The sequence below is a fragment of the Saccopteryx bilineata genome, chromosome 1 (genome assembly GCF_036850765.1).
Source record: "Saccopteryx bilineata isolate mSacBil1 chromosome 1, mSacBil1_pri_phased_curated, whole genome shotgun sequence".
Classification (NCBI taxonomy): domain Eukaryota; kingdom Metazoa; phylum Chordata; class Mammalia; order Chiroptera; family Emballonuridae; genus Saccopteryx; species Saccopteryx bilineata.
This window is the reverse complement of record NC_089490.1, coordinates 326,582,475-326,608,068: the sequence shown is the minus strand read 5'-3', so window position 1 is coordinate 326,608,068 and position 25,594 is coordinate 326,582,475. Positions and strand designations below refer to the sequence as shown.

Below are 25,594 nucleotides of genomic sequence, written 5' to 3'. Positions count from 1 at the left end.
CTCTATGGCGGTGACTTAAGATTAAAGCCACCCTCAAGCCTCTGGACAAATATCTTCCCCTTTCCGGACCTCTGTCTCCTGGACTGAGATACGAGCACGTTGAAAGAAATGAAACAAACCTTCAGGGGCCCCGGCGTGAGAAATAATGGGGACCTACGTAGGAGCCGGCGCCTGTCCGTGCGCGTGCGCAGGGCGCAGGCTTTTCCGGCGCGGCCGTCCCAGCGGCCCCCGGGGGAGGTGGGACCAGCCGGATTCCCGCGGTTTGGCCCCGCCATTGGCGGGCGGTTTGAATGACGGAAATGACGGCAGTTCGGCGATGGCCGTCCCACAGGCGTACGAACGGCTGTTGGGAAGCTAATCGGTGGCGGTCGCCGCGGCCTTCCTTGTCTGAGCTGCGTTCCCTGGCTCCCGGCTGCTGGTTCTCAGGTGAGTGCCGAGCGTGCACGACTCCCTGAAGCTTGGGAGTTGGGAATGTACCCGGAAGGAAGGGGACGCCGAGAACGCAGCCAGACCGGCGGTTCTCAGATCTCGACGCAGCGCTCCCCTGGCTCAGGTCCGGCTAAGGAGCTTCGGGCAGGAGGCACGGCCGGACACAGACCCGCGTGCTCGTGCGGGAGGCTGCCGGGCGGTCTTTGCGCGTGCGGTTTCGCGCCGCTCCCGGAGTCGGGGCGCGAGGGGTCCCTGGGATTCCAAGTTGTGGGCAGTCGGGAGCGCCTCCGCAGCGTCTGCTGCTGCTACACGCTGTTCTTGGTGCCCTGCCCACCCACCCCCGAGATCACCGGGACGTGGCCTGAAACCTGCTGGCCGTTTAAGAGCACCGCCTTTGGTCCATTTATGCGGAGAGTGCTTTTTTCGTCTGTGACCCCTTTAATTTCTCTGGCATTAAGTCCTACCCCGACTGAGCTTTGAGGACATTGGGGAACGTTCGAGTCTTTAATACTTAGAAAATATTTGGCAGTTTCATATTCATTAAAGTCACGTAATCATCAGGACAACCTATTGGGATAGATATTCCTCCCATTATGTAGTTTAAGGAGACCAAAATGACTTCAGTGACTTGGCCAGCGCCTTCCTTCCAGCTTTAAGTTGCAGTGTTGGGTCTTGAACCTCATCTTCTAAGTCTAGTATTAATTTTTGATTACGGTGTGTCGGGTGCCATGTAATCTGAACAAAATCTTGCAAGAAAAGTAATATCTCTCTTATGGATAGCAATAATAATAGGGTTTAGAAATCCGTATTGCTGTGAATAAATGAGGGAGCCCGGGAAATTCTTCCTTAGGGGATATTTCAAAATGAATATGAAACTTTTTTTTTTTTTTCCTAAGCTGGAAACGGGGAGAGACAGTCAGACTCCCGCATGCGCCTGACCGGGATGCACCCGGCACGCCCACCAGGGGGCGATGCTCTGCCCCTCCGGGGCAGAGGCCAAGGAGCCATCCCCAGCATCCGGGCCATCTTTGCCCCAATGGAGCCTTGGCTGCGGGAGGGGAAGAGAGAGACAGAGAGGAAGGGGGGGGGGGTGGAGAAGCAAATGGGCGCTTCTCCTATGTACCCTGGCCGGGAATCGAACCCGGGTCCCCTGCACGCCAGGCCGACGCTCTACCGCTGAGCCAACCAGCCAGGGCCATGAAACTATTTTCAAAAAGTATTTGATTTTTCTTTTTATTAAACAAGAACAGAAAAGCAGAGGACAAGTCAAAGAAAGTTGTTTGATTATGCAAATGAGATGCAAAACCAACTTATTTCATAGGTGAAAGTGTACTATACAAAAGGCTGAAAGTACTGGAGTGTTTGCAGTTCCCTGATCCCCTCATTTTTGTGAGCAGTATATAAGTGTAGAGGGAATTGGGAACAGAACATGTCTTTTAATAAATGGCAGAGTAATTGTTTCAGACAGCATGGATACTAAACTTAGTGGGCAGAAGTTTGGTGAGCAACATGATGTTTATATAGCTTCAACTCAACTGTTAATTTCTCCAGCAAATACTTACAAAGGAAAAGTAATAACTACAGTGTTGAAAGCTTTAGGTACATACCACTTAACATGATCAAAATTCACATCACCAAGTAGTAAGACAGATTAACCTCACTTCCTGATGTGATGCTTTGAGAAGGGTCTTGCATTATCATTTCTGTGGTGTTCTTGCCAAAAATGCATCACCTCATTCTAACTACAAGAAAAGATTAAACAAATCCAAATTGAGGGACATTCTCCAAAAATCTGCCTGACCTGTGGTGGCGCAGTGGATAAAGCATTGACCTGGAACGCTGAGGTCGCCGGTTCGAAACCCTGGGCTTGCCTGGTCAAGGCACATATGGGAGTTGATGCTTCCTGCTCCTCCCCCCTTCTCTCTCTCTCTCTCTGTCTCTCTCTCTCACTCTCCTATCTAAAATGAATAAATTTAAAAAAGAAAAAAAAACTGGCCAGTATTTTTCAAAAATGTCATGATCTTGAGAAGAAAGGCTGAGGAACTGCCCCAGATTAAAGGAACTGAAGGAGACATGATCACCCTCACAGCCACGAAAACATGAAGCACTTGCATTCTAAAGTCCATTTGCGTGGATGCTTTTCACGGGCTGCTCCTAGCCAACAACAGAGCCTAGCCAATAACAGTATAGCAGGCCAGTTCCTGAGAAACAAGGACTTGAGCTTAAGGACTGTGTAGCCATTTAAAAGGCATCTACCCGGCTTACATCCCTCCACTCAGTGTCATATATGCATGGAAGTCTGAAGTGCTGCCAGCTTCTACCAGCTCTCTCCCCATTTTTTTTTAAATAAAATCATTGTGGGTTTACTCCCACTTTGGTATCTGCAGAGTAGTACCACAACAATCAAATGCAATGTGTTTTCCTTGGATTGGACCCTGGTCCAGAAAATGGACATTAGTGGGATGATTTATGAAATTTGAAGATTTTTTAAAATTATATACAACAGAAAACAGTTATTCTATCACATCTAGGTAAAAATAACAAATATATGTTTGTTTTCCTATAATTCTTTAGCTAATGAAATGGTGAATATTCAGAATTTTTGGAATTGACATTGATGAGGATGAGGAAGTATCAGAATGACCTGCAGAGGGTTTCTAAGTTACAGAAATTTATAGATCCTTACATTCTTTCCATTTCTCTCCAGCAGCCCCTCCCCCCAATAGGGGCACATTAATCTAGCAAGAAGAGTGAAAATACCTGAGTATAAACAGTACCACTGGAAAAATAGAACTAGAAATCTCAACACTAAGCTCGTCCAAATAAAAGATTTGTTCCAAGAGGATTTTTTAAATTGTTATTTATTTAAAAATCATACCATCGTCATTGTTGGAGAATTGTTTACTATTCTGGGCTTGACATGATTCCATACAATACAATGACACTTGGTGATCAAGCCGTATACAGCAGATTAGAAATTGAATCTAGGGACCAGAAGCCCTTGCAGTTACAGCAGTCTTGCTGGTATGAACAAGTTATTAAAGTTTTAAATTGTAATTTTGAAAATATCTATTCTGTGCTAACACATCCTTTTAAGTCTTTGTGATTTTTACATTTAAGCTAAGTAAACTTTGAAAATCCCAATCAGGAAAAAGTTAGGTCCTAGATACTCTAGGTAAAAAATAATCTGTTGATGGCGACATTTTTTTGAAGTAGTTCTGATTATCCTCCACTTAATCCCTTCTCGTCTGAGAACCACTGATTTAAGTGCTGAATTAATAGTTTATTTTTATAAATAAGTTGGACTTTGTTTACCCAAGTTATTTTATTTGCATGTATACAGCCCTTTAACTGTTGAATATATTAATATATTTTAAAATTTATTTTTGCTGCCCTATTTTAATAGGCACTTGTCTTTTTAAAAAATTTAGAACCTTTATATTTGAAGAACACAGATATGAAAAGAAAGGTGGTGAATGCTGGCAAGGTGAGATTGAGTCCTAATGAGGAAGCCGTCATATTGAAAGAGGATTATGAGAGAAGACGAAAATTAAGATTGCTACAGGTAAGATTTATTTGGAACAAAGTTTCAAATTCTTTGTCCTCCCCAAATTATTAGTATCTTTGCATTAGAGTGTTCTAAATAAAATGTTGGATTTATAAACCTTTTCTGGCTGTATAAGAGCCCTGGTTCTTGCATACTAACTAGTTTTGGAACATTTGATATAGACCAAAATGGTAAATAGATTGAAGAAGAGTTTAAGGATAGGATCTTTTGACTCAATAATTATTGGAAGATAATTCTTTAAATATATTTTTAAGTGATGTGTAACTGATGAAGATTAGAGCAGGAAGATTAACATTACTTTGAAGAAGACTTACTGGAAAGATTATTAGTACATGAAACAAATTTATTAAGAAGTTGCAGATTTTTCTTTTCTAGAAGTCTTTAGAGTTAGTGTTAGTTAAGTCTTTGTGGGGCCTGCTTTAGGTGCCATTCCACCTGGAATTGGCGATAATGTAGCTCAGATACAGAGTTCTCATCTAGTTCTGTCTATATTCATCTGTACCGTAAATTTTGTTGAATCATGATTAACCATTTTAACCTCTTAGATTAGGTTATTAGAATGCTGATGACAGTACCATTAGGGCTTGGGGGCATAATAGCTAATCATTTAGGAAACTTTAGAAGTGTCTTGAGATTTTAGTTTTTTCTACATCTTTGGATTATTTGCTTTACATAGAGCTTATCTAATATAATAATATTCAGGAGAATTGATAGACCTAAAAAGAAGTCATTTAAATTTCTGTTTCCAAATAGTTTTCAAAAAAGTTTAAATACTCTTTCATTTAATCTGTTAAATATTCTTTAGGTTCGAGAACAAGAAAGGGATATCGCTTTTCAGATAAGAGAAAATATAAAACAGAGGAGAAATCAGCAATTTACTCGTTTGGCAGAAGCACTAAGAACCGAGTGGGAAGAATCACAAACTCAGAAAATAAACAACTTGGAAAAACTGTATTTGGCAAGTTTAAGAACTATGGGAGAGGGACACCAACATGCAAAAGAAAATGTAAGTGAACACTTACTTGATTCCCTATCTGTAGTAGTAATTTTGGTTAAAAGTAAATGTAGTTGTTAAATGCTTATTTGATAAAAAAATGTTTTTATATATAGAATTCGTTTTGGGCAGCACAGACTTTAAATTTTTCTTTTTTGGGGAAGGTGAGAGGAGGGCAGATAGTGAGGCAGATTCCCGCATGTGCCACAACCAGTATCTACCCGGCAACACCCACCTGGGGACAATGCTCCAATACTGCACTATTTTTAGTGCCTAAGGTTGATGAGCTTCACCTGAGCTATCCTCAGCTCCCAGGGCTCGAACCAATTGAGCCACTGGCTGTGAGAGGGGGGAAAGGGAGAAAAGGGGAGGAGAAGCAGATGGTTGCTTCTCCTGTGTGCCCCGACTGGGAATCGAAGCCAGGACATCAATATGTGGGCTGCCACTATCCACTGAGCCGAATGCTGCTAGGTTCATTTCCTTTTAAGAGTCATGTCAAGTAAAATTTATCTTCCTGTGATGTTTAAAGTATCATTCTGTTCCAGTCTTAAACTATCTGGATAAATAAAATAGTAACCTTTATCAGAATTTTTTATTTTGAGCATTTTGAACAGATTCAGTAGGGTGAATTCAAATTTTCCAATTCCTCGTACCTCTAAAATTAATACAGCTAAATGTATATACAATTGGATTTCATTCACACATAATAAAAATTCTTTGATGAATTTCAGAGAGGCAAAGTAGAACTTAACTGATTATTTAAGACTGCTTCCTGAACCTTATTTTGTTTATTGTGATTATGGTTGGAAAATACAGGTAAACATCGGAGATGTTGCAGGCTTGGTCTCAGACCACTGCTCAGTGCAGGGTTGCCACAAGCCTTAATTTGTAAAAACCTCTCTATCAAGTGCAATAAGGTGAAGCACAGTGAATTATGTCTGTTCCCGATTGCAGTCCCAGACACAATTACACAAAATAAACAAGCTGGTTCCAGAGAAGGCTAGTCTTTGATTTTAAACCACTAGTAAGGAAAAGAAATATCTGGAAAGAATGTGGCAATTAATATGTTCTGCAGCCCCTGGTTCTAGTCTTGTAATAATCTTAAGTTCTTTTTTTTTTTAATTCCTTTTTCATTGATTTTAGAGGAGAGGGAGAAAGGGAGGGAGGGAGAGAGAGAAACAGTAATTTGTTATTCCATTATTTATGCATTTATTGGTAGGTTCTTGTATATGCCTTTACCAGGGATGAAACCCATAGCCTTGGCATATTGGGACAATGTTTCGGTAACCAATCAAAACTACCTGGCCAGGGCATGACCTTCAGTTCTGACATCAGATTTTTGTAGCTTTATTTATGCCACCATTAACTTTGTACTACAGTGCAGCATTGCCTAAATTTCAGTCAATTGCATATCATCTTCAGGATTTTTGCTCTGACTAGTGAAGCAGCCAAGGGTTGTATTGTAATATTACCTTTTAGCCTTGTTTAACATGATTTAATATCTTACATATATATTTAGGAGCCTGATTTGGATGTTCTGGCACAGCGGGCAGCAGAAAGAAAAAGAAAAGCGGACATGAGGCATAAAGAGGCCCTGAAAGTACAGAAGACTCAAAAAGAAATGTTAATGAAAGAAAAAACCTGGTAAAGGAATTATTTTTACCATATTCTCCACTGAAACTGATATGGTTAGAAGTAGAGGCTTAAATGGATATTGTTTAAGCAGCTATTAAATAAAAGCTACATTATATACATTGTGTTTTTTAACTTGACCTAAAAATAATACATTGGGGGAGGTGGTTTGCATAGGTGAGCATAGTAACAAATGAACTTTCTCTTCTAGGCTGACTTTAGCAACAATTACTAAATTTATGTAGAAATGCATGGCTAGTTCAGAATGCATGTCAATCAAAATCTCTCGTAAAAAAAATGAAAGAAAATCGGTATGATTAAGAGCACTAAAAGAGGTTGTATAATCTTTGGAAGTCATTAGTGACTTGTTTGCGTGTTGTAAAAATGAAAGTGTGTTACTAGTCAGTAGCAGTCATTTTATACAGTGGCCCATCTTTATCAGTATTTATCCTTTTATTATTTTTTTTATGACTCTAAAAAAAGAAACATTAGATGTTGGTTGGATTAGTCCCCACTGTAGAGCTTTTCCTCTTTAGATCCTTCTCTTTCCTTTGGTAAACATTTTCTTACATGTCTACCATGCATAGACTTTGTTCAACAACTGAGCCTGTGGAATCAAATTAGAGGATTTCTTGAGATCTCATGGCTTTTGTATTTTTAACCTTAAGGGTTGTACTGTAATATTACCTGAGAAAGTAATTTAAGACATCTCTTGTTTTTTAAGGCACATAAAAGCTCGAAAGGAAGCACTGCTTGTGGAAAAGGAGAGATCTGCCAAAATTACAAGTCTGCCACCTCCTCCTCCAGCTCTTTTTGAGGTGAATTACTTTGAGTGTTTAGAACAGGGGTCCCCAAACTTTTTACACAGGGGGCCAGTTTACTGTCCCTCAGACTGTTGGAGGGTTGGACTATAAAAAAAAAAAAACTATGAACAAATCCCTATGCACACTGCACATATTTTATTTTTATTTTTATTTTTTGTATTTTTCTGAAGTTGGAAACAGGGAGGCAGTCAGAAAGACTCCCACATGTGTCCGACCAGGATCCACCTGGCATGCCCACCAGGGGGTGATGCTCTGCCCATCTGGGGCATCGCTCTGTTGCAACCAGAGCCATTCTAGCACCTGAGGCAGAGGCCACAGAGCCATCCTCAGCGCCCGGGCCAACTTTGCTCCAGTGGAGCCTTGGCTGCGGGAGGGGAAGAGAGAGACAGAGAGGAAGGAGAGGGGGAGGGGGTGGAGAAGCAGATGGGCGCTTCTCCTGTGTGCCCTGGCCGGGAATTGAACCCAGGACTCCTGCACGCCAGACCGACGCTCTACCACTAAACCAACCGGCCAGGGCCACATATCTTATTTTAAAGTAAAAAAACAAAACAGGAACAAATACAATATTTAAAATAAAGAACAAGTAAATTTAAATCAACAAACTGACCAGTATTTCAGTGGGAACTATGAGCCTGTTTTTGGCTAATGAGATGGTCAATGTGCTCCTCTCACCACCAGTGAAAGAGATGCCCCTTCCAGAAGTGCGGCGGGGGCCAGATAAATGGCCTCAGGGGGCCGCATGTGACCTGCGGGCCATAGTTTGGGGACCCCTGGTTTAAAAGAACTAGATTATAATAGTTTTTTACTTTTAGAATTTAGTGAAAGTTATATCATTTACTTTAACTTAATTTCAATTGTACAAGTAAGATGTGTGTATATTGGGAGTATTTAAAAATAATGCTGGGTATCAGTTTATACATAAAGGCTATAGTATAGTGGTCCCCAACCCCCAGGCCACAGACTAGTACCAGTCCGCAGAGAAAGAATAAATAACTTACATTATTTCCACTTTATTTATATTTAAGTCTGAATGATGTTTATTTTTTAAAAATGACCAGATTCCCTCTGTTATATCCGTCTAAGACTCACTCTTGACACTTGTGTCATAAGTTCGACAATTATATTTAAAAATACCAGTTTTTACGCCGGTCCTATAATTTTATTTTGTGCATTTATCTGTCCCACCCTAAAGGCTGGTCTGTGAAAATATTTTCTGACATTAAACCGGTCCATGGCCCAAAAAAGGTTGAGGACCACTGCTATAGTATATATCTCTGGTGTATAAGGATTTTTTTTTTAGCACAATACTAATATTGTTCCCAATATCATCTAAAACACGGTCTGTGTTCAGTTTTCTCAAAATAGTTTTTTGTTGTTGAAATCCTATAATGTTTTTGATTTTTAATAACTGAATAGTTTGGCCTTTTAAAAAAATGCCCTTTATTTTTTAAAAACTAGATTATTTGCTCTATAGACTTTTCTGCATTCAGGTTTGGCTATTGTAAATAGTTACCATATTACAAGATAAAAGAAATTAGGTTCATAATAAGTTAATAAATTTACACAAGATTATGTAAAATGGCCTGACCTGTGGTGGCGCAGTGGATCAAGCATTGACCTGGAATGTTGAGGTCGCCGGTTGAAAACCCTAGTCTTGCCTGACCTGTGGTGGCGCAGTGGATAAAGCGTCGACCTGGAAATGCTGAGGTCGCCGGTTCAAAACCTTGGGCTTGCCTGGTCAAGGCACATATGGGAGTTGATGCTTCCAGCTCCTCCCTACCTTCTCTCTCTGTCTCTCTCTCCTCTCTCTCTCCCTCTCTGTCTCTGTCTCTCCCTTTCTCTCTCCTCTCTAAAATGAATAAAAAAATTAAAAAAAAAGAAAAAAAAAGAAATCTTAAAAAAAAAAAAATTTAAAAAAAAAAAAAGAAAAGAAAACCCTAGTCTTGCCCAGTCGAGGCACATATGAAAGTTGATGCTTCCTGCTCCTGCCCCCTTCTATCTGTCTGTCTGTCTCTCTCTCTATTTCTCTCTGTCTCTAAAATGAATAAATAAATAAAAATAATTTAAAAAAATAAAATTTTAAAAATTAAATAAGATTATGTAAAATGATGAGAGAGGTCTCTATGGGAGTAAAATGTGTGCTTTTGTGATTTGGAGCTTATTTTTGAAAAAACAATTTATTAAGTAAAGTGGAAATTAATTTTAAAAGGTGTTGATTCTCTTATTTACTTGAACATTTTGTGGTTATTGAGATGGCTATTTGGATGATTACCAACATTACATAGTTATTTTTATCTAAAAAATTGAGTAGTAAAGAAAAGACTTATACAAATATAGGGATGTCTAATTTAGTTGTGTATACAAGTGTATCTTATGTGTGTCTTGTCAACGTAAGTTCCCAGTATTCTCCCCCTAAGCCTTTCACGTGTTGGCTTGCTTCCTCTTACATTGAGCCATCTGCCATGTAACATTTGATCCAGTAAGACTCAAATGGAAGAGTCCGATTTCAGTCACTCCCCCAGTACCATGTTAAAAGACCGGCAGTATTTTATCTATGATGCCTTCATTTACCTTTGTCATATTAATTACTAATGTTTTTAATGAACCAACCAAAGAGAAAAATTTATAAAAAGCAAGAACTATCTGCATGATTTGGCAAATATGAATTATATGTAGAATGTATACTCCACTTCTACCAACTTTTTGTTGAGAAAATTTTCAAAACACAAAGAAGTTAGAAGAATACAATGAATAGCTATTTGCATTATGTAAAGATTTTAAATAGTTGTGTATATATGTATGTAATTGGGTGTAAATTGTAGAGATGACATTTCGGTCTAAACACTTCCTCAATGCTTCTTGTAAGAATAAGGTTATTCTCTTATACAACTGCATAACACCTTAAGAAATTAATTCCTTAAACCCATTTAATATTTAGTCTATAATCAACATTCTCCAATTGCCCTTAAATTGTATTATCTTTTTATTTATTTATTTATTTTTTGTATTTTTCTGAAGCTGGAAACGGGGATAGACAGTCAGACTCCCGCATGTGCCTGACCAGGATCTACCCGGCATGCCCACCAGGGGCGACGCTCTGCCCACCAGGTGGCGATGCTCTGCCCCTCCGGGGCATTGCTCTGCCGCGACCAGAGCCACTCTAGCGCCTGGGGCAGAGGCCAAGGAGCCATCCCCAGCGCTTGGGCCATCTTTGCTCCAATGGAGCCTTGGCTGCAGAAGGGGAAGAGAGAGACAGAGAGGAAGGAGGGGGGGGGTGGAGAAGCAAATGGGCACTTCTCCTATGTGCCCTGGCCGGGAATCGAACCCGGGTCCCCTGCATGCCAGGCCGACACTCTACTGCTGAGCCAACCGGCCAGGGCCTTTTTATTTTTTAAACCAGGATCTAAGTTAAAGTTCACTTACTGCTTCTGCTTGTTTTGTCTCTGGCCTTTCTTAATGTAAAACATCATCTCCCCCAACCCAAGCCGTTTTTTATTTCAGACTTTTTGAAGGGACTAGTTTGAAGAGGCTAGACTAGTTTCTTATATTCTGTATTTGTCTGCTTTGGTTATGGTGGTGACTATAAGAGATGTCAATCATAAAGGTATATATATATTTTTTCAATTACCAAGTAATCTGGGTGATGATACTTTGGCACCAGACAGGTATCTATCATCCTTCTACATTTATTCATTGGCCTACTTCTGTTTGAAAAAAAGAAAACAGAACTTTATCAGTGGACATGAACCACCGTAACCAAATAATCAAACTTAGAATCAGTAATAGTGGAGCAACTTACCATTATGTGCCTTCTGACGTGACGCCGTGAACTGCGGCATCACTTCTTTAATATTCCTGCCTAAACATCATCTAGCTTTTAAACCTAAAGTTCAGTTAACCTGTTGAGTAGTACGAACATTCATGTATGTCCTCACTCAAAGGGTTAACAAAAACTCACTACTCAAAGGGTTCATGGAAGTACAGGGCATGATCCCATGTAACAAAAATGAAAAAGGATAACTGATGAAAAAACAAAATTATTTTTTTGTATTGGGTTCAGCTTTTAATGAAAATTAATGTTTTTAACCTAACAGTCTATTTTCTCTTTCATTTTTCAGAATATTGAAGTCAAGAAAGTTCCTAATGTGAAAACCAGTAGTTCTACATACCATCATCTTCACACTTTTGTGAATAGAGAGATAAACACAAAACAGGTGACTTAGTGTTTGTTCATGACCCTCATTTTATTATTTTTCTGTTCACGTATGTTGGTTCTGTGTAAGTTGTGCCCAGTTATCAAAATTTGAACAACTCTAACCATTATAGAGTAATAATGATTTAAAAATTTTTCAAATATGCTTTGAATTATGTCATCATTAATGTAAATGAAGTTTAGTACGAATGAAAGGAATTAACTATTTGGATGGTTATATTTTAAAATAGCAAATTTTAAAACTTTCATCAAAAAATAATATATGGCCTGACCTGTGGTGGCGCAGTGGATAAAGCGTTGACCTGGAAATGCTGAGATCACCGGTTCAAAACCCTGGGTTTGCCTGGTCAAGGCACATATGGAAGTTGATGCTTCCAGCTCCTCCCCTCTTCTCTCTCTGTCTCCTCTCTCTCTCTCCCTCTCCCTCTCCTCTCTAAAATGAATAAATAAATAAAATTTAAAAAAAAAAACCTTTAAAAAAATAATAATATATGCTCTTTGTGAAAAGTTTAGAATTATACTAATACAAGTATAAACTATAGGAAAAACACCCATAATTCCATCACCAAAAGGAAATGTGATTAAGACGTTACTGAATTCAGTATATCCCATATATAAACATATGTACACACTTTTCAAAACATTTAACAAGTTCTTAATATTTTATTATATGATTTAATCACTTTTGTTCCATTTTTTCTGTAAATGTAGACATAATGTGCATTTTTTTTAATTTTTTTAATTTTTTATTCATTTTTAGAGAGGAGAGAGAGAGGGAGAGAGATACAGAGAGGAAGAGAGAGGAGAGAGAGACAGAGAAAGAGAAGGGGGGAGGAGCTGAAAGCATCAAGTCCCATATGTGCCTTGACCAGGCAAGCCCAGGGTTTCAAACCAGCGACCTCAGCATTTCCAGGTCGACGCTTAATCCACTGCGCCACCATAGGTCAGGCATGTTGTACATTTTGTCTACAAATCTGATTGTATGTTTAGAACAGATTCCTAGAAGAGAAATGATTGCTTCCAGACTATATCACATTAGATGCAGATACTTGATAGTGGTCATTAAATTGCCTTCTAAAAAGCATCAGTAATTTATGAGAATGACTATCTTATTATACTCTTGTCTGTAGAGAGTATTGTGGTTTGCATTTTTTTATCAGTTTTAAGAATGACAAATGATATCTCTTATTATAATTGCTATTTCTTTGTAGCAGTGGGTTTTAATTTTTATTCATGTCAAATATATTTTGGCTACTAGGAAAATAAACTTTCTCAATATAGCATTTGTTTGGAGTTTAGAATGCAACAAATACATACACATTTTGGTTGACTGCTTACAAGCAGGTGGTAAAATCAGTGTTTGGTCAAGACCTAAAATAAATGTCATCATCATAGAATTAACTTCTAAGAATTAAGAATCAATCTTGAGATTTGCTTAAAATCATAGAGGAATATCACAACTCCAATATTATAAAACAGGAACAATAACGTCGGTTAGTTACTAAAATGCTCTTTTGGTTACTGTACTACATTTTTGCAGTATTGAGTAGATAGCTGTTCCCTTTCAATTAAGATTGATGAAAGAGTTTTTTGTGTTTTTGCCTAGTTGTAGTACAGGATACCACTGGTGATGATAGAGTAAGTTACTAAACTTTCTTTTGATAGTAACTAAAAGACCTACCTCCTCTTCAATTTCCAGACTTCAAGATTGGATCAGAGTTTTATAAAAGCAGTCTCACAAACTAAAGTCTTTTGATAATTTATTTGCTTCTTCATTCACATCGTCACTTAGGAAAACTCTGTCCTTATTCCTTGGGTTAAATTGTGACAATGGAATAATGTGCTCAGTTTTTATGATAAAATTATGTCTGGATTTTGTGTGCATTTAGGCTTAATATCACTGGCACAATAATTTGGCATCTTTTCTGAAATGGAATGATAGTATCTTTACAGCAGGTATCCTGTAAAAAATACTTGCACTCTTTGCATTAGTTTTTTGCAAATAAAAGACTCTCTTTTATTCACTCAGCTTTTTTAACATGTAAGAGCTGCTATTATATATTGGTTGAATATCCTGATGATTTAGTTCTAAAATTTTATGTACCACAAAATTTCTCTGTGGCTGCAAAATGATGAGTGGCCTGCTGTATTCTTGTTAGAGCCAGTAATTCTCTAAATTATGTTTGCTAATTTACTTTCTGTACAGATAAAACTAAAAAAAGCATCATATATTTGAAATTCTTAAATCACTCCTGGCCTTCATCTTGTTTGTTCCTTTGTCAATGACAGTTGCATTTTATTGGTTACTGTGAGACCCAGGAATGTCTGCAGACAAAGCAGAAAAGTTAAAATCATCAATTTGAAAAATTATTCTGCCAAATGTCTAATATACAAGATGCAGAAGTAGCATATTTAATAGTATTTATTACTTCGTGTACTGCAGATTATAAGTTATGAACAAGTCTTTTAGAAACATGTTTCTAAAAAGAATTTTTCTTGGGATTCACAGTTTTCATAAAGTTTACATACCTTTTGAGTTCAACTACTGAAAATGGAATCTTCATAATATCAACTATATTTTTGTTTAAATTTTTAATTGCATTGACATAAATCTATAAAGGATTGTCTTCCTAAAGCATTCTTGTAAAAGCTTGTTTTGAGGTTTGGGCAATAAAAATAATATTTAGGGTACCTAATTTTTCTCTAACTTTTCATTTTTCTTAATATCCTTTAAATTAGTCATTGTGTCTGGACTTACCATGAATGTTTTATATTTTTGTTTTGTTTTTTTACAGAGACAGAGAGAGAGAGTCAGAGAGAGGGATAGACAGGGACAGACAGGAATGAAGAGATGAGAAGCATCAATCATCAGTTTTTCGTTGAGAGACCTTAGTTGTTCATTGATTGCTTTCTCATATGTGCCTTGACCGCGTGCCTTCAGCAGACCGAGTAACCCCTTGCTCGAGCCAGCGACCTTGGGTCCAAGCTGGTGAGCTTTGCTCAAACCAGATGAGCCCATGCTCAAGTTGGCGACCTCGGGGTCTTGAACCTGGGTCCTCGGCATTCCAGTCTGACGCTCTTATCCACTGTGCCAGCGCCTGATCAGGCAAATATTTTAAAGGTTTTTCCTCCCTTAAAATTTTGGTTTACCAAAATTGACATTCTTTCTGCTTTTAATTAACCCTTAAATGGTGTGAAGAATTCCCACTTTTTTTTTTAAACCTCATGACTTAAATGGAATGAAATACTGTTACTAAAGGTTATTGTGTCTAATGTTATGCATGTTAATGCACTAAATAATTTTTTGGAGATTATAATTTAGATTGAATTGAATCTTTGTTTTATCTGGCATATTTAGACTTGATTAATATTTATTGGCTCCAAAGTGATATATATTTTTCAAAGAGATGTTTAGACAGTGCACCTTCTTAGTGTATTAATATCAGTTTATACCTATTTATTTAACTGCTTGAGAATTTTAAATAATTTTACATATATAATTAATAGCTTTCATCATCATCACTAATTGTTTCAATTGAGAATAGGCTTTCAACATATAAAATACATATAACATTTGGAATGTTTACCAACATTTGAAAGTGAATGTTGGTAAATTATCTAGGTTTTATGCCTCTCCCTTTTAGTTTTCCTATTGCTATGTTAATGAACATGACTGACAGTACAATCACATAATCATTGGTTATGCATAAGTTCTAAGAAGCCAGAAATTACATTAAAGTATGTGTTCTTGATAATCTGGCCTTTAGGCTGAAGCCAAGCAGCAGATGTTGGCTGAAGACCAAAGGCAGTCTCAGTGCTTCCCTAAATGACTTAGATGACCTTTGATGTTAGTGGTTTCTTTACCGCTAGCTTTGTGGATGTTTACTTTTAACATTAGTTGCTTTAATGGTATTTATTCCTTAAAAAAAATTGTAAGGACTGCATTTGGATGAGTATGTATAAGTGCAGGGATTTTTACCCTTTTCAATCTCATGGCACACATAAACTAATTTCCAAAATACTGTGGCACACCAAAACATATTTTTGCCTATCTGACCAAAAAAATTTTTAAAAAGTGTAATTTTGATTTCTTCACATTACATGGCTATTGTTGTGTTAGCTGGGTTTTTTGGGGGGGAGGGGGGGTTCTGGCAGTTTAAAAGAAAAGAAGTCAGTGTCCCTGACTAAATAGGTGTTTTTTAAAAATTCTTGCAGCACACTGATTGAAAATTGCTGGTATAGTGTAATTCAGTTTGAAGTGAACAATTTGTGAAACTTTACATTAACACTTTTATCTTTTTTCATAGATATATGCTATTGATAACTGTGGGCATTAGAAATACTGTACAACTCTTCTTATTTAATTTTATATAAATAGAAAAATGTGATTTTAAAGTTGTTTTGTTTTTTTAGTTATTGCTTAGTTTTGCACTTTTAAAATACCTAAAATGTTATTGATTGACTGCTAGCCAGATCCTCATTTGGCTGCTGAAGAAGAAGCTAAAAGACTAGAAGAAGTACAAAAACAAGCAGCAAAAGAGAGAATGGAACAGAGTGAAAAGGCTCATTTACGGGGTTTCCAAGCAATGAAAAAGATCCATTTGGCTCAAGTAAGAATTAAATTCTGGCTGTGACTGCTTTCATAGACTAACCAATAGTATTACAGAACTGATTAGTGAATGGGCTTAAAGTAAGGAGGTTTGAAGAATGTGAAAATACAGTCGATGAGTTATATGACTTCAAAGTTCTCAACTTTCTTTCCCAGTTGTTTCCAATTCAGGTTAGATGAGGCTCACAAGCAGCTCTATATTTTCTCTTATAGTTTATTGCTGTCCTAAAATTTTTACTAATGATGGATGTATTAAAAGTTGAATATTTTAATCTGTTCAAAAATAGCCTGAGAAGAAATAAACCACTTTAATTGTTTGAATTACATTTGTGTTCTGTAAATTTTAGGATTCAATTCATTAAATATTTATTGAGCAAAGCCCTTATTGACTTCTGAGAGTGTTAATTCAAAAGTAGAGCCATGGTGCTTGTTGTCAAGGAGCTTGGAAAATGTGCCTGTTGCAGACGTGCAAGATATGTATAATGAAAAATAGCTTTATAGTTTTAGCTTCACTTTTGTCATGCTTATTCAGTAAATGTTTACTCTTGAAACAGCATAAAAATGATTTGTCTTTTTAGAAGTCTGATTTTGAATTTTACTCGTGCATTTGGATGGTTTTTTGTTTGTTTGTTTTGTTTTGTTTTGTTTTACAAAGACAGAGGCAGAGAGAGGAATGGACAAGAACAAACAGACAGGAACAGAGAGATGAGAAGCATCAATCATTAGTTTTTCGTTGCACATTGCGACACCTTAGTTTTTCATTGATTGCTTTCTCATATGTGCCTTGACCATGGGCCTTCAGCAAACCGAGTAACTCCTTGCTCAAGCCAGCGACCTTGGGTCCAAGCTGGTGAGCTTTTGCTCAAACCAGATGAGCCTGTGCTCAAGCTGGCGACCTCGGGGTCTCAAACCTGGGTCCTCGGCATCCCAGTCTGATGCTCTGTCCACTACACTACCGCCTGGTCAGGCCATTTGGATGTTTTAAATGCTCATCTGGGAAAGTTTTTAAGTGCTTTTATGAGAATTAAATGCCTATCTTGTTTTATTAAATCTATTGGGGTGACACTGGTAAAATGCCTATCTTATTAAAGTTAATTTGCATAGTTTTACCTGAATTATGACCTCTCTTAAATTTTTAGCTTTTATAAATAGAGTAAATTATGACTAAAATAACTGAATGTGTGAATTACTATCAATAATTCTCATCTAAAGCTTAAACCTATATAAAAGTGAAAGCATAGTAAACTGAGCACTCCACAAATCTTTAGTGTCTTGTGGTGAAGTAAGTGGACTCCAGTTGGCCTGGATTCTGTCCCTCACACCTTAGCTGTTTGGTCTCAGGCAGGTTACCTAACCTCTCTGAGCTCTGTTTCATCATCTGTTTTGTGAGGGTTAAATTAGTTGAGTAAAGCCCTTAGAATTGTGCTTGCAATTTTTTAAGCTCACAGTAAATGTCTTGGGTGATGGTCGTTATTTTTTAAATAGTTCAAGTAGAAAAATATGCCAAGCTTTCAGTGAGCCAGAAATAATATACTTATTCAAATAACTTTGAAGTTAGTTTAATGAGATGATTTGAAACAATATAAATGAAATGAATTTGTTCATAATTTGATTCTTTTTTAGGGCATGGCAAAAAAAATTTGTCTCCAAATGACAAAATACTTAAAACTACATAAAAATAAGTAGTGTGTGTTACCACTTGACAAACACTGTATTATACATGTTGTGCACCTTTTTGTAGTCTTAAGTGTCTTATATTAAATTGTCATCAAAGCCATGCAGTCTAGTTAGTATTAGAGCATGTCCTCTCCCCTCTCTGAACCTTTTTGCGGTAGACCCTGTTGTGCCCTGAGACCTTATTTCTTGCTAGTGTCTATTAAAACTGTGTTTGGCCTCTGCTTTCTTCTTCAACTTGATCTTTTTTTGCCTTGAATATCCTTGCCCTCTATGTCCTATCTATATTGAATAGCATACTTTCTCTGAATACCCTGTGCCTTCATTTCCATACTTTTTATACTCCTTCATCCTTTCCCACTTTTGTCTGGCTAAGTCTCCATCCCAAGGAATCAGAAGTCTTTTCTTATGCCCCCTCCCTAGCTCCACCACCCAAATTCTGTTAGGTACCCTCACTGAAACTCTTGCTTAATCCTCCAAATTGGCCATACTCTTTAAGATTGAAGAGATACATATAGAGCTTATTTACATGGTTAGTCCTAAGAGTGAAGTAAAAGTATAATCTGGGTCTTGGTGCTTACCAGAAACGGGTATATGCTGCTATCTGCATGGAGAATGACAGAGTACATTGCAGGAGCCATGGCGACTTATTTAGAACTAAACTTGATGACTATCCTGATAAAGAAGAACTGTAACTGGCAAATACTTTTAAAGCATTGTGGCATAATCAGTACCACCCACCATCTCAGATTTTTACTAACAATACTGATTCCATTTTTTGGTCTCTAGGTTAGGGGTGAGATCATATCTCTAGCATCAAGAAAGGTATATGACATTCAGTAAATTTTTTTGAAAGAATAAATGAGTGCCTTTTTGTGGCATAACAAATGATAGAGGAGGTAAGGGAACCCCAGTCCCTGTTTCTCATGAGTTCTCTACTTTTTCCTCATTGTTAATATTACTGTCCAAAGCTTGTGGATCAGCTGTTGTTAATTAATTCTCTTTATGCTTGAAGAGTCAAGAGAAACTAATGAAAGAACTGAAACAACTACAACAAGAGGACCTGGCACGTAGGAGACAGACTGTAGCCCAGATGCCACCACAGCTAGTGGAACTTCCGTACAGACGCAGTGAGATGAAAGAAGACTGGCAGAGAGAGCTAGAATTCGCCTTTGAAGACATGTACAATGCAGACAGGAGTAAGATATTTTCAATAAGCTGACAGCAATGCTTGTAAATGTTTGGGTGGGAGAATACACTGGTATTGATAAAGCAGTTTTTATTTTTAAATGAGTTGTTCATTTGAAAGAATACCTCATATTTTAGACTTAGAAACTATAATGGCCTTTACTTTTTTATTTTGTGCTCAAGTTCTTTTTAGTCATTTTGAAATGGAAACATGTCTTTGTATTTCTTTATTGAGAGGTGAAAGGAAACCTGATTTTGCACCTTGAACCAGAGCCTTTGCCCACTGTGACTGATCAGATCCGAGATGAAGAACTGGACCTTTCAATGGAACAAGAAAATTTAGGTGAAACTGAAAATCTTCCATTGGCAGAAGCTGACACAATATGTTCTAGTGAAGCAGACGGTAAAGACTTTTTCAGAATTAAACATTATAGTGTGTTATAGAACAAAATGCTAGTCATTTTCCAAGTTAGAAAAGTCTGGTCCAACTTAAAGGCAAACAGTGAGTAATGCTAATAGGAGTGATGGAAGGAGGAAACAGTATTAGAGCTTTTCGTTATTAAAGATCCTTTACATATACATAAGAGGAACATTCTTTTATTCATATGTACATCAAGTCTGAAGATTTTTAGACTATTTGGTTTAGATGCTTAATTCTGAATTCATTTGAAAGGTCTAATTTTTTTTAGACTTCAAATTACCAAAGAGATCCTGTGTGTTCTTGACAGCTAGGAATCATGTGTAATGACAAATAGCACTGAGATCAGAATAGCATAGATCTCTCTTTTCTAAACTTCTTCTGTCCCCACCATTCTAAACCTTTTCACTGGGCTGTCACACAGGTACTTAAAACAGTAAATTGATATCTCCTGCCTCCTGAAACCTTGTCTTACTGGCTTTTCTTATCCTAAGTGAATGGTACCACAGTCTGCAGTTATCCAAGTTAGACCAGTGAGTTACCTGTAACAACTCCCTCTCTTTTACTCTTATATCTCTTTAGGGACCAAATAATCTCCTTTTTTTCTTTTCTTTTTTTATTGAGAGGTGGGGAGGCAGAGATAGATACCTGCATGTGACCTGATCAGGATCCACCCAGCAAGCCCCCTACGAGATGATGCTGTGCCCATCTGGGCCACTGCTCTGTTGCTCGGCAACTGAACTATTTTAGCACCTGAGACAAGGCCATGGAGCTGTCCTCAGTCCAGGTCCAACTTTTGCTTGAACCATTCGAGGCATGGCTGCAGGAGGGGAAGAGATAGAGAAGTAGGAGGGGTAGGGGTGGAGAAGCAGACGGTCACCTCTTCTGTTCGCCCTGATTGAGAATCAAACCTGGGACTTCCACACGCTGGGCCGATGCTCTACCACTGAGCAAACCAGCCAGGGCCCAAGTAATCTCCGTGTTGACCTCTTTTTACCCCCATACCTACTTGAATGGCTTTTGTTCAAAATCAGTAAGGCTTTCTTCTCATTTTTACCCTACACTGAGTAGGTGGCTCTTTGGGCTTCCAGCTTTATGTGGGTCTCCTGTTAGACTCATTGGGTGAGGGCTATAGGCTTTATCCACGCCCCTAGGCCCACACTGCTATCCAAGCAAAGTGTAAGGTTACTGTGTTTCGCATAAACTTCAGAAAAATGTTTCAGGGCTCCCTTACCTTCCAAATTTTCCACTTAAGCTTCATTTTTAACCTCTGCAGAATCTTTTTATTTTGCCAGATCAGCTCTTTCAGTATTTTTCATTGGGAATATTATTCAAATCTCTATTTGGTCAGAGTTGCAAGTCCTGCCTTATCTAAAAGGACAGTCACTCTTCCGCTCCTGCTAATTAATTACCCTTTGGGATTGCTGGCTTGGTGTTGGCAACTCTTGAATTCTCAAAAGAAATTAGGAATACTGTTGTTTTTAAAGTCCTTATTTTTAAATATTGGCAGTTAATTTATTTCTGGAGTGAAAGAAGCTAAGCAGAAAAGAATACCCAAATATTCCATATTTATATGAAGTAAAGGAAAAAAATACAGGCAAACCTAATCTGTATTAGGTAGAATAGTGGTTATCTTTAGGGGTGGATTGAATGGAAAGGGCATGAAGGAGTTTTTTGGGTGCTGAAAATGTTTCACATCCTCTGGGGGATCTTGCAGAGATACATGTAAAATTCATCACTTAGGTTTTGTGCTCTTTTGTTTGTAAGTTATAACTCAGAAAGTCTAAAGAAAAATGTAAGTCCAACAGAACTACAGTCTGCTAGTTTTCAATCTCTGTAGAGTTCTTAAATTTTATTCCTTAAGTCAGAGAACTATATACTTGAAACATGGTTTTGTCCTCTTAGAGAATTGGTATTGTACTGAGTTTGTCATTGATTGTCAGCCCATATGGAAGGATGTTTTGAGGAAAAAACTTAAGAATTTTTAACTATAGGGATCTCTTTATGATAAGTAGGAGAAATTTTCCTAGATAGTACTGGAATAATTTGGGAGGGCTTGATTTGATTTTATGGTTTATTTGATGTTTTTCTCTATAGCCTACTGAGTACAGAGCCATATATGGGACTCTAGCGTACAGTGTAGAACCTTACAGCACATATTTTCAGTGTTAATCTACTCACAAGTAAAGGGCATCCATTCTTTCATCATTTAGCAACATATTCCCAGTATGTTTTTAAGCTTGAAACTTATGTTGAATGTATATTGTTGGGAAATAGTTTAATTCTGGTGTCTTTAGTATTTAAGTTAAAAAAGTTATTTCTGGTTATAAAATTGTGATTGGGATTTAATAGCATTGTACATTCTGTTAAATTGTAAGTAGTGAAGAAAATAAAATTGTGCTTTTATTTTAATTAGTAGTTGCAGTGGTAACTGAGTATAAAGGTAGAATAGTATATAATATGTAATATATATTCTAAAATATATATTAGATGCTGAATAAGTTTCTTTTCTTTTAGTTCCCTTGGCAATGAAGACCCACCAGCTCCCTTCAAAAATTCTTTTTAAAAAATTATTGAATAAGATCCGAAACCAAAAATCTCTCTGGACAATTAAATCCATGTCCGAAGATGAAAGTGAAGTGATTACACCTGCTAGTGACACTGAGAGTAAGACAGCCACAGCTGAATCAGGGACAACTGCTGTCGAAGAGAGAACATTGTCCTCTGGGCAAGAACAAGGTGGGTCTGTCCAGGGGTCTCATTTTATCCATAAAGTCTTCCTAAGTTACCTAACAATATGCTTATTCCTGAAAAATTAAAGAATAGAGGTCAAAAGCAAAACAAAAATACATTTTAGAGCTCATAATGGTGCTACTTAAGTAATTAAAAAAAAAATTCAGTGATTCTCCTTCCAGACCACTTTTATTGTATCATATACGTATTAATTCCAGTGTAATTGGTGAACCAAAATTAACCAGTTTTCTGTTGAGACATTTTGGCCAAGTCTTTGCCCATATTTTTAATTATTTCCTTAGGAATAACTCATGAAAGAATCACAGAAGATGAACATGTTAACAGCTTTTGACTGTACTGTATTATGTGTGTTATTGTTGCTTTTGTTGTTTTGTTTTTATGGAGGAAGAGAACAGACAGATGAGAGGGATGAGAAGCATCGACTCATAGTTGCTGCGTCTTAGTTGTTTATTGCCTGCTTTTTCATATGTGCCTTGACCAGGAGCCTCCCAGAAGAGCCAGTGACCCCTTGCTCAAGCCATTGACCATGGGCTTCAAGCCAGCGACCTTTAGGCTCAAGCCCCATGAGCCCACGCTCAAGCTGTTGACCTCAGGGTTCCGAACCAGGGCCCTCAATGTCCCACGCTCTATCCACTGTGCCACTGCATGGTCAGGTGCACGCATGTGTGTGTTTTAAGGATGTTGCTTGAGTTTTATTTATTGGTTTGTTTTTTAAGAGAGAGGGTTAGGAAAGGAGAGAGGAAGGAGAAAGATGAGAAGCATCAGCTTGTAGTGGTGTCACTTTAGTTGTTCACTAATTGCTTCTCATATGTGCCTTGAGGTGTGGGTACATTCCAGCTGAGCCATTGAACCTTTGCTCAAGCTGGTGACCCCACAGACAAGCTGGATAACCAGAACTCAAGCTGGCAACCTCAGGGTTTTGAATCAGGGACCTCAGTTTTCCGGGTTGACACTATCCACTGCACCACTACTCAAGCTTGTATCATGTGTTTATTCTTAAAATTTTATCTTCTGGGTTTTTTTAAAAATATGATTGGATTTGTATGAAGATGTTGTGCTGCCAGGCCTTTAAAAGAAGTGCTTTGTCCATATTTGGATTTTACCTCAAGTACAACAGGAAGCCTTATGGACCATAAATTTACTTTTTTACTCATGAGCTCCTTATCTTGACACTTATCTTCAGCACCCACCGGTGCCACAATAGAACATCCATGAGGGTAGGAACTTGATTTCATTCACTGCTGTATCCCAGAGCCTAGACTAATGCCTTGTACATAAAAGGTGCTCAGTTAATACTGTTGAGTTAATTTTATAGCTTAAAGCAAGAGAGGTAACTTTGGAAGTCAGACATAAATATGATAATTAAAGCGATGAGCACAGAAGAGATCTTAGGGGAGCAAACTCAGTGAGAAGAGGGCTAATGAGACCATCTGAGGACTCCAGCATTTAGAGGACGGCCGGAGAGGGAGCACACAGCAAAGGCAGTAAAAAGCGGTGGCCATTGAAGTTGCAGTGAGCTCTCATCTTTAACTCCACAGCTGTGTAATTTTGAAAAAGACCTTGTGTGAGTAGACTAGCCTCATCTTGCTTCATTTTCCCCTTCCTTGTTCACACCCCATGTACACTGATCCTCTTTCAGTTCCCTGAGTGAGCCAAGCTGATTTTGTCCTCAGAGGCATTAATACCTGCATATCTGGCTGAGTCTTTCTTACCTTTTAGGTGTCTGCTTGTGTATGTTTCTGAAGAGAAATCTCACCTAGCCTTTAGTCTCATTCAGATTCCCCTGTAAAAAAAAAACTTTTATTTCCCTTATATAGTACTTATCATTATCTATAATTTTTTTTCCTGGGATAATTATATAATGTTTCTGTCCCCATTCACCCTATAAAACCTCCTAAAGGCCATTTTCTTTTTACCATAGTGTTCCCAACATGCAGCACATAAGTAAGTAGGTGCTAAATGAGTAAGAGCATGAATGAATGAATGAACGAATGCTTGATGCAGAGTTTCTGGCTACCCTGATAGCCAGATTGCTTTAACTCTCTTCTCTGTTCTGTTTTCATAAGTATTAGAAATCATAATATCTAAATATCAAAGATACATTTAAATTTCTTTAGTTCCTCTATAAATTTTGGTGCCTTGCTTATTCTGCTCCTTTTAAGCTTTTCCATTGTGTTCAAAGCTGTCAGCATCCTTCTTAATCGTTCTTTTATTTTTTGTTTGTTTTTTTCATTTACATTTTTAATCTTCCGTTAATGTATACATAAATATATAGTCATCTGAAATATGTACCTTCAGGTGTACCAAGATTGAGTTCTCAATCTGAATACAGATTTTTCTTACTTTTAGTCTTAAGCTTAACAGTGATAATATGTATTTATCTATTATAGTTGAAAGTGATGCACTTACAATTGACTCTGGACCACTTACTAGTGAAGATCAAACAATTTCATGTGATGCAGACTCTAAAAAGGAACAAGGTCAAGGTATTTCTTTTTACATCCTTAAATTAAACTTGAGTGACTCTTCAATTTTTTTCCTAATAAAATTACATGTAATGAATGAATAAAGAGGATTAGAGTGGTACTAAAATTGTAAATAATTAAAACTAATTTTTGTTTTGGGGATCCTCTTAGAGAGAAATGAGACTCAGCCTATCACAGCTGTAGCTCAGAGTTCAGTTCTACTCCATCCTCAAGAAGAAGCAGCCAGAATTAGAATGACAGCAAGACAGAAACAGGTAATTTGAAACTTTTATTTTTAAAGGCTTTTTTATTCTCCTACATACTGTAGTTTTGTTTGACCAGTGAAGTTTATCTTAATGCCTGCATACATTTGATACCATTGATTCTACCGTGACTCACACATTCAGCTGAGAGAAGGCACCTCACCTTCACTTGAACTCATTTGACCCTGATTGCATTCTGCTTTGTTTTGTGTGTATCTTATTTTCCTACAAAATTTATCAGTTTTTTAAAGTTGGAGACTTATAAAAAAACTTTAAAGATTTTATTTATTTTAAAGGAGTTGGGGGGAAAGAGGGAGGAGGAGCAGGAAGCATCAACTGTCATACGTGCCTTGACCAGGCAAGCCCAGGGTTTCGAACCAGTAACCACAGCATTCTAGGTTGATGCTTTATCCACTGTGCCACCACAGGTCAGGGGACTTTCTTCTTAAAACTCTGCCTGACTAGGCGGTGGCGCAGTGGATAGAGCATCAGATTGGGATGCAGAGGACCTAGGTTCGAGACCCCGAGGTCGCTAGCTTGAGCACGAGCTCATCTGGTTTGAG

General features: G+C 37.7%; 1 protein-coding gene across 4 annotated transcripts in view; it reads left to right on the top strand.

Annotated features, from left to right (window-relative positions):
* Positions 1-292: 292 nt before the first annotated feature.
* CEP295 (centrosomal protein 295) overlaps positions 293-25,594 on the top strand; it is a 69,234-nt gene continuing 43,932 nt past the window's right edge. For all 4 annotated transcript variants that reach the window (XR_010727691.1, XM_066248410.1, XM_066248399.1 and 1 more), the window contains exons 1-12: positions 293-426; positions 3,861-3,994; positions 4,803-5,003; positions 6,511-6,635; positions 7,348-7,441; positions 11,566-11,661; positions 16,130-16,270; positions 18,959-19,142; positions 19,367-19,534; positions 22,067-22,288; positions 24,694-24,789; positions 24,940-25,043. Coding sequence is in view for 3 of the 4 variants with exons in the window: in XM_066248410.1 (XP_066104507.1) it covers positions 300-426; positions 3,861-3,994; positions 4,803-5,003; positions 6,511-6,635; positions 7,348-7,441; positions 11,566-11,661; positions 16,130-16,270; positions 18,959-19,142; positions 19,367-19,534; positions 22,067-22,288; positions 24,694-24,789; positions 24,940-25,043 (1,692 nt within the window). In the remaining variant the exon portion in view is untranslated. The remainder of the gene's footprint in view (positions 427-3,860; positions 3,995-4,802; positions 5,004-6,510; positions 6,636-7,347; positions 7,442-11,565; positions 11,662-16,129; positions 16,271-18,958; positions 19,143-19,366; positions 19,535-22,066; positions 22,289-24,693; positions 24,790-24,939; positions 25,044-25,594) is intronic.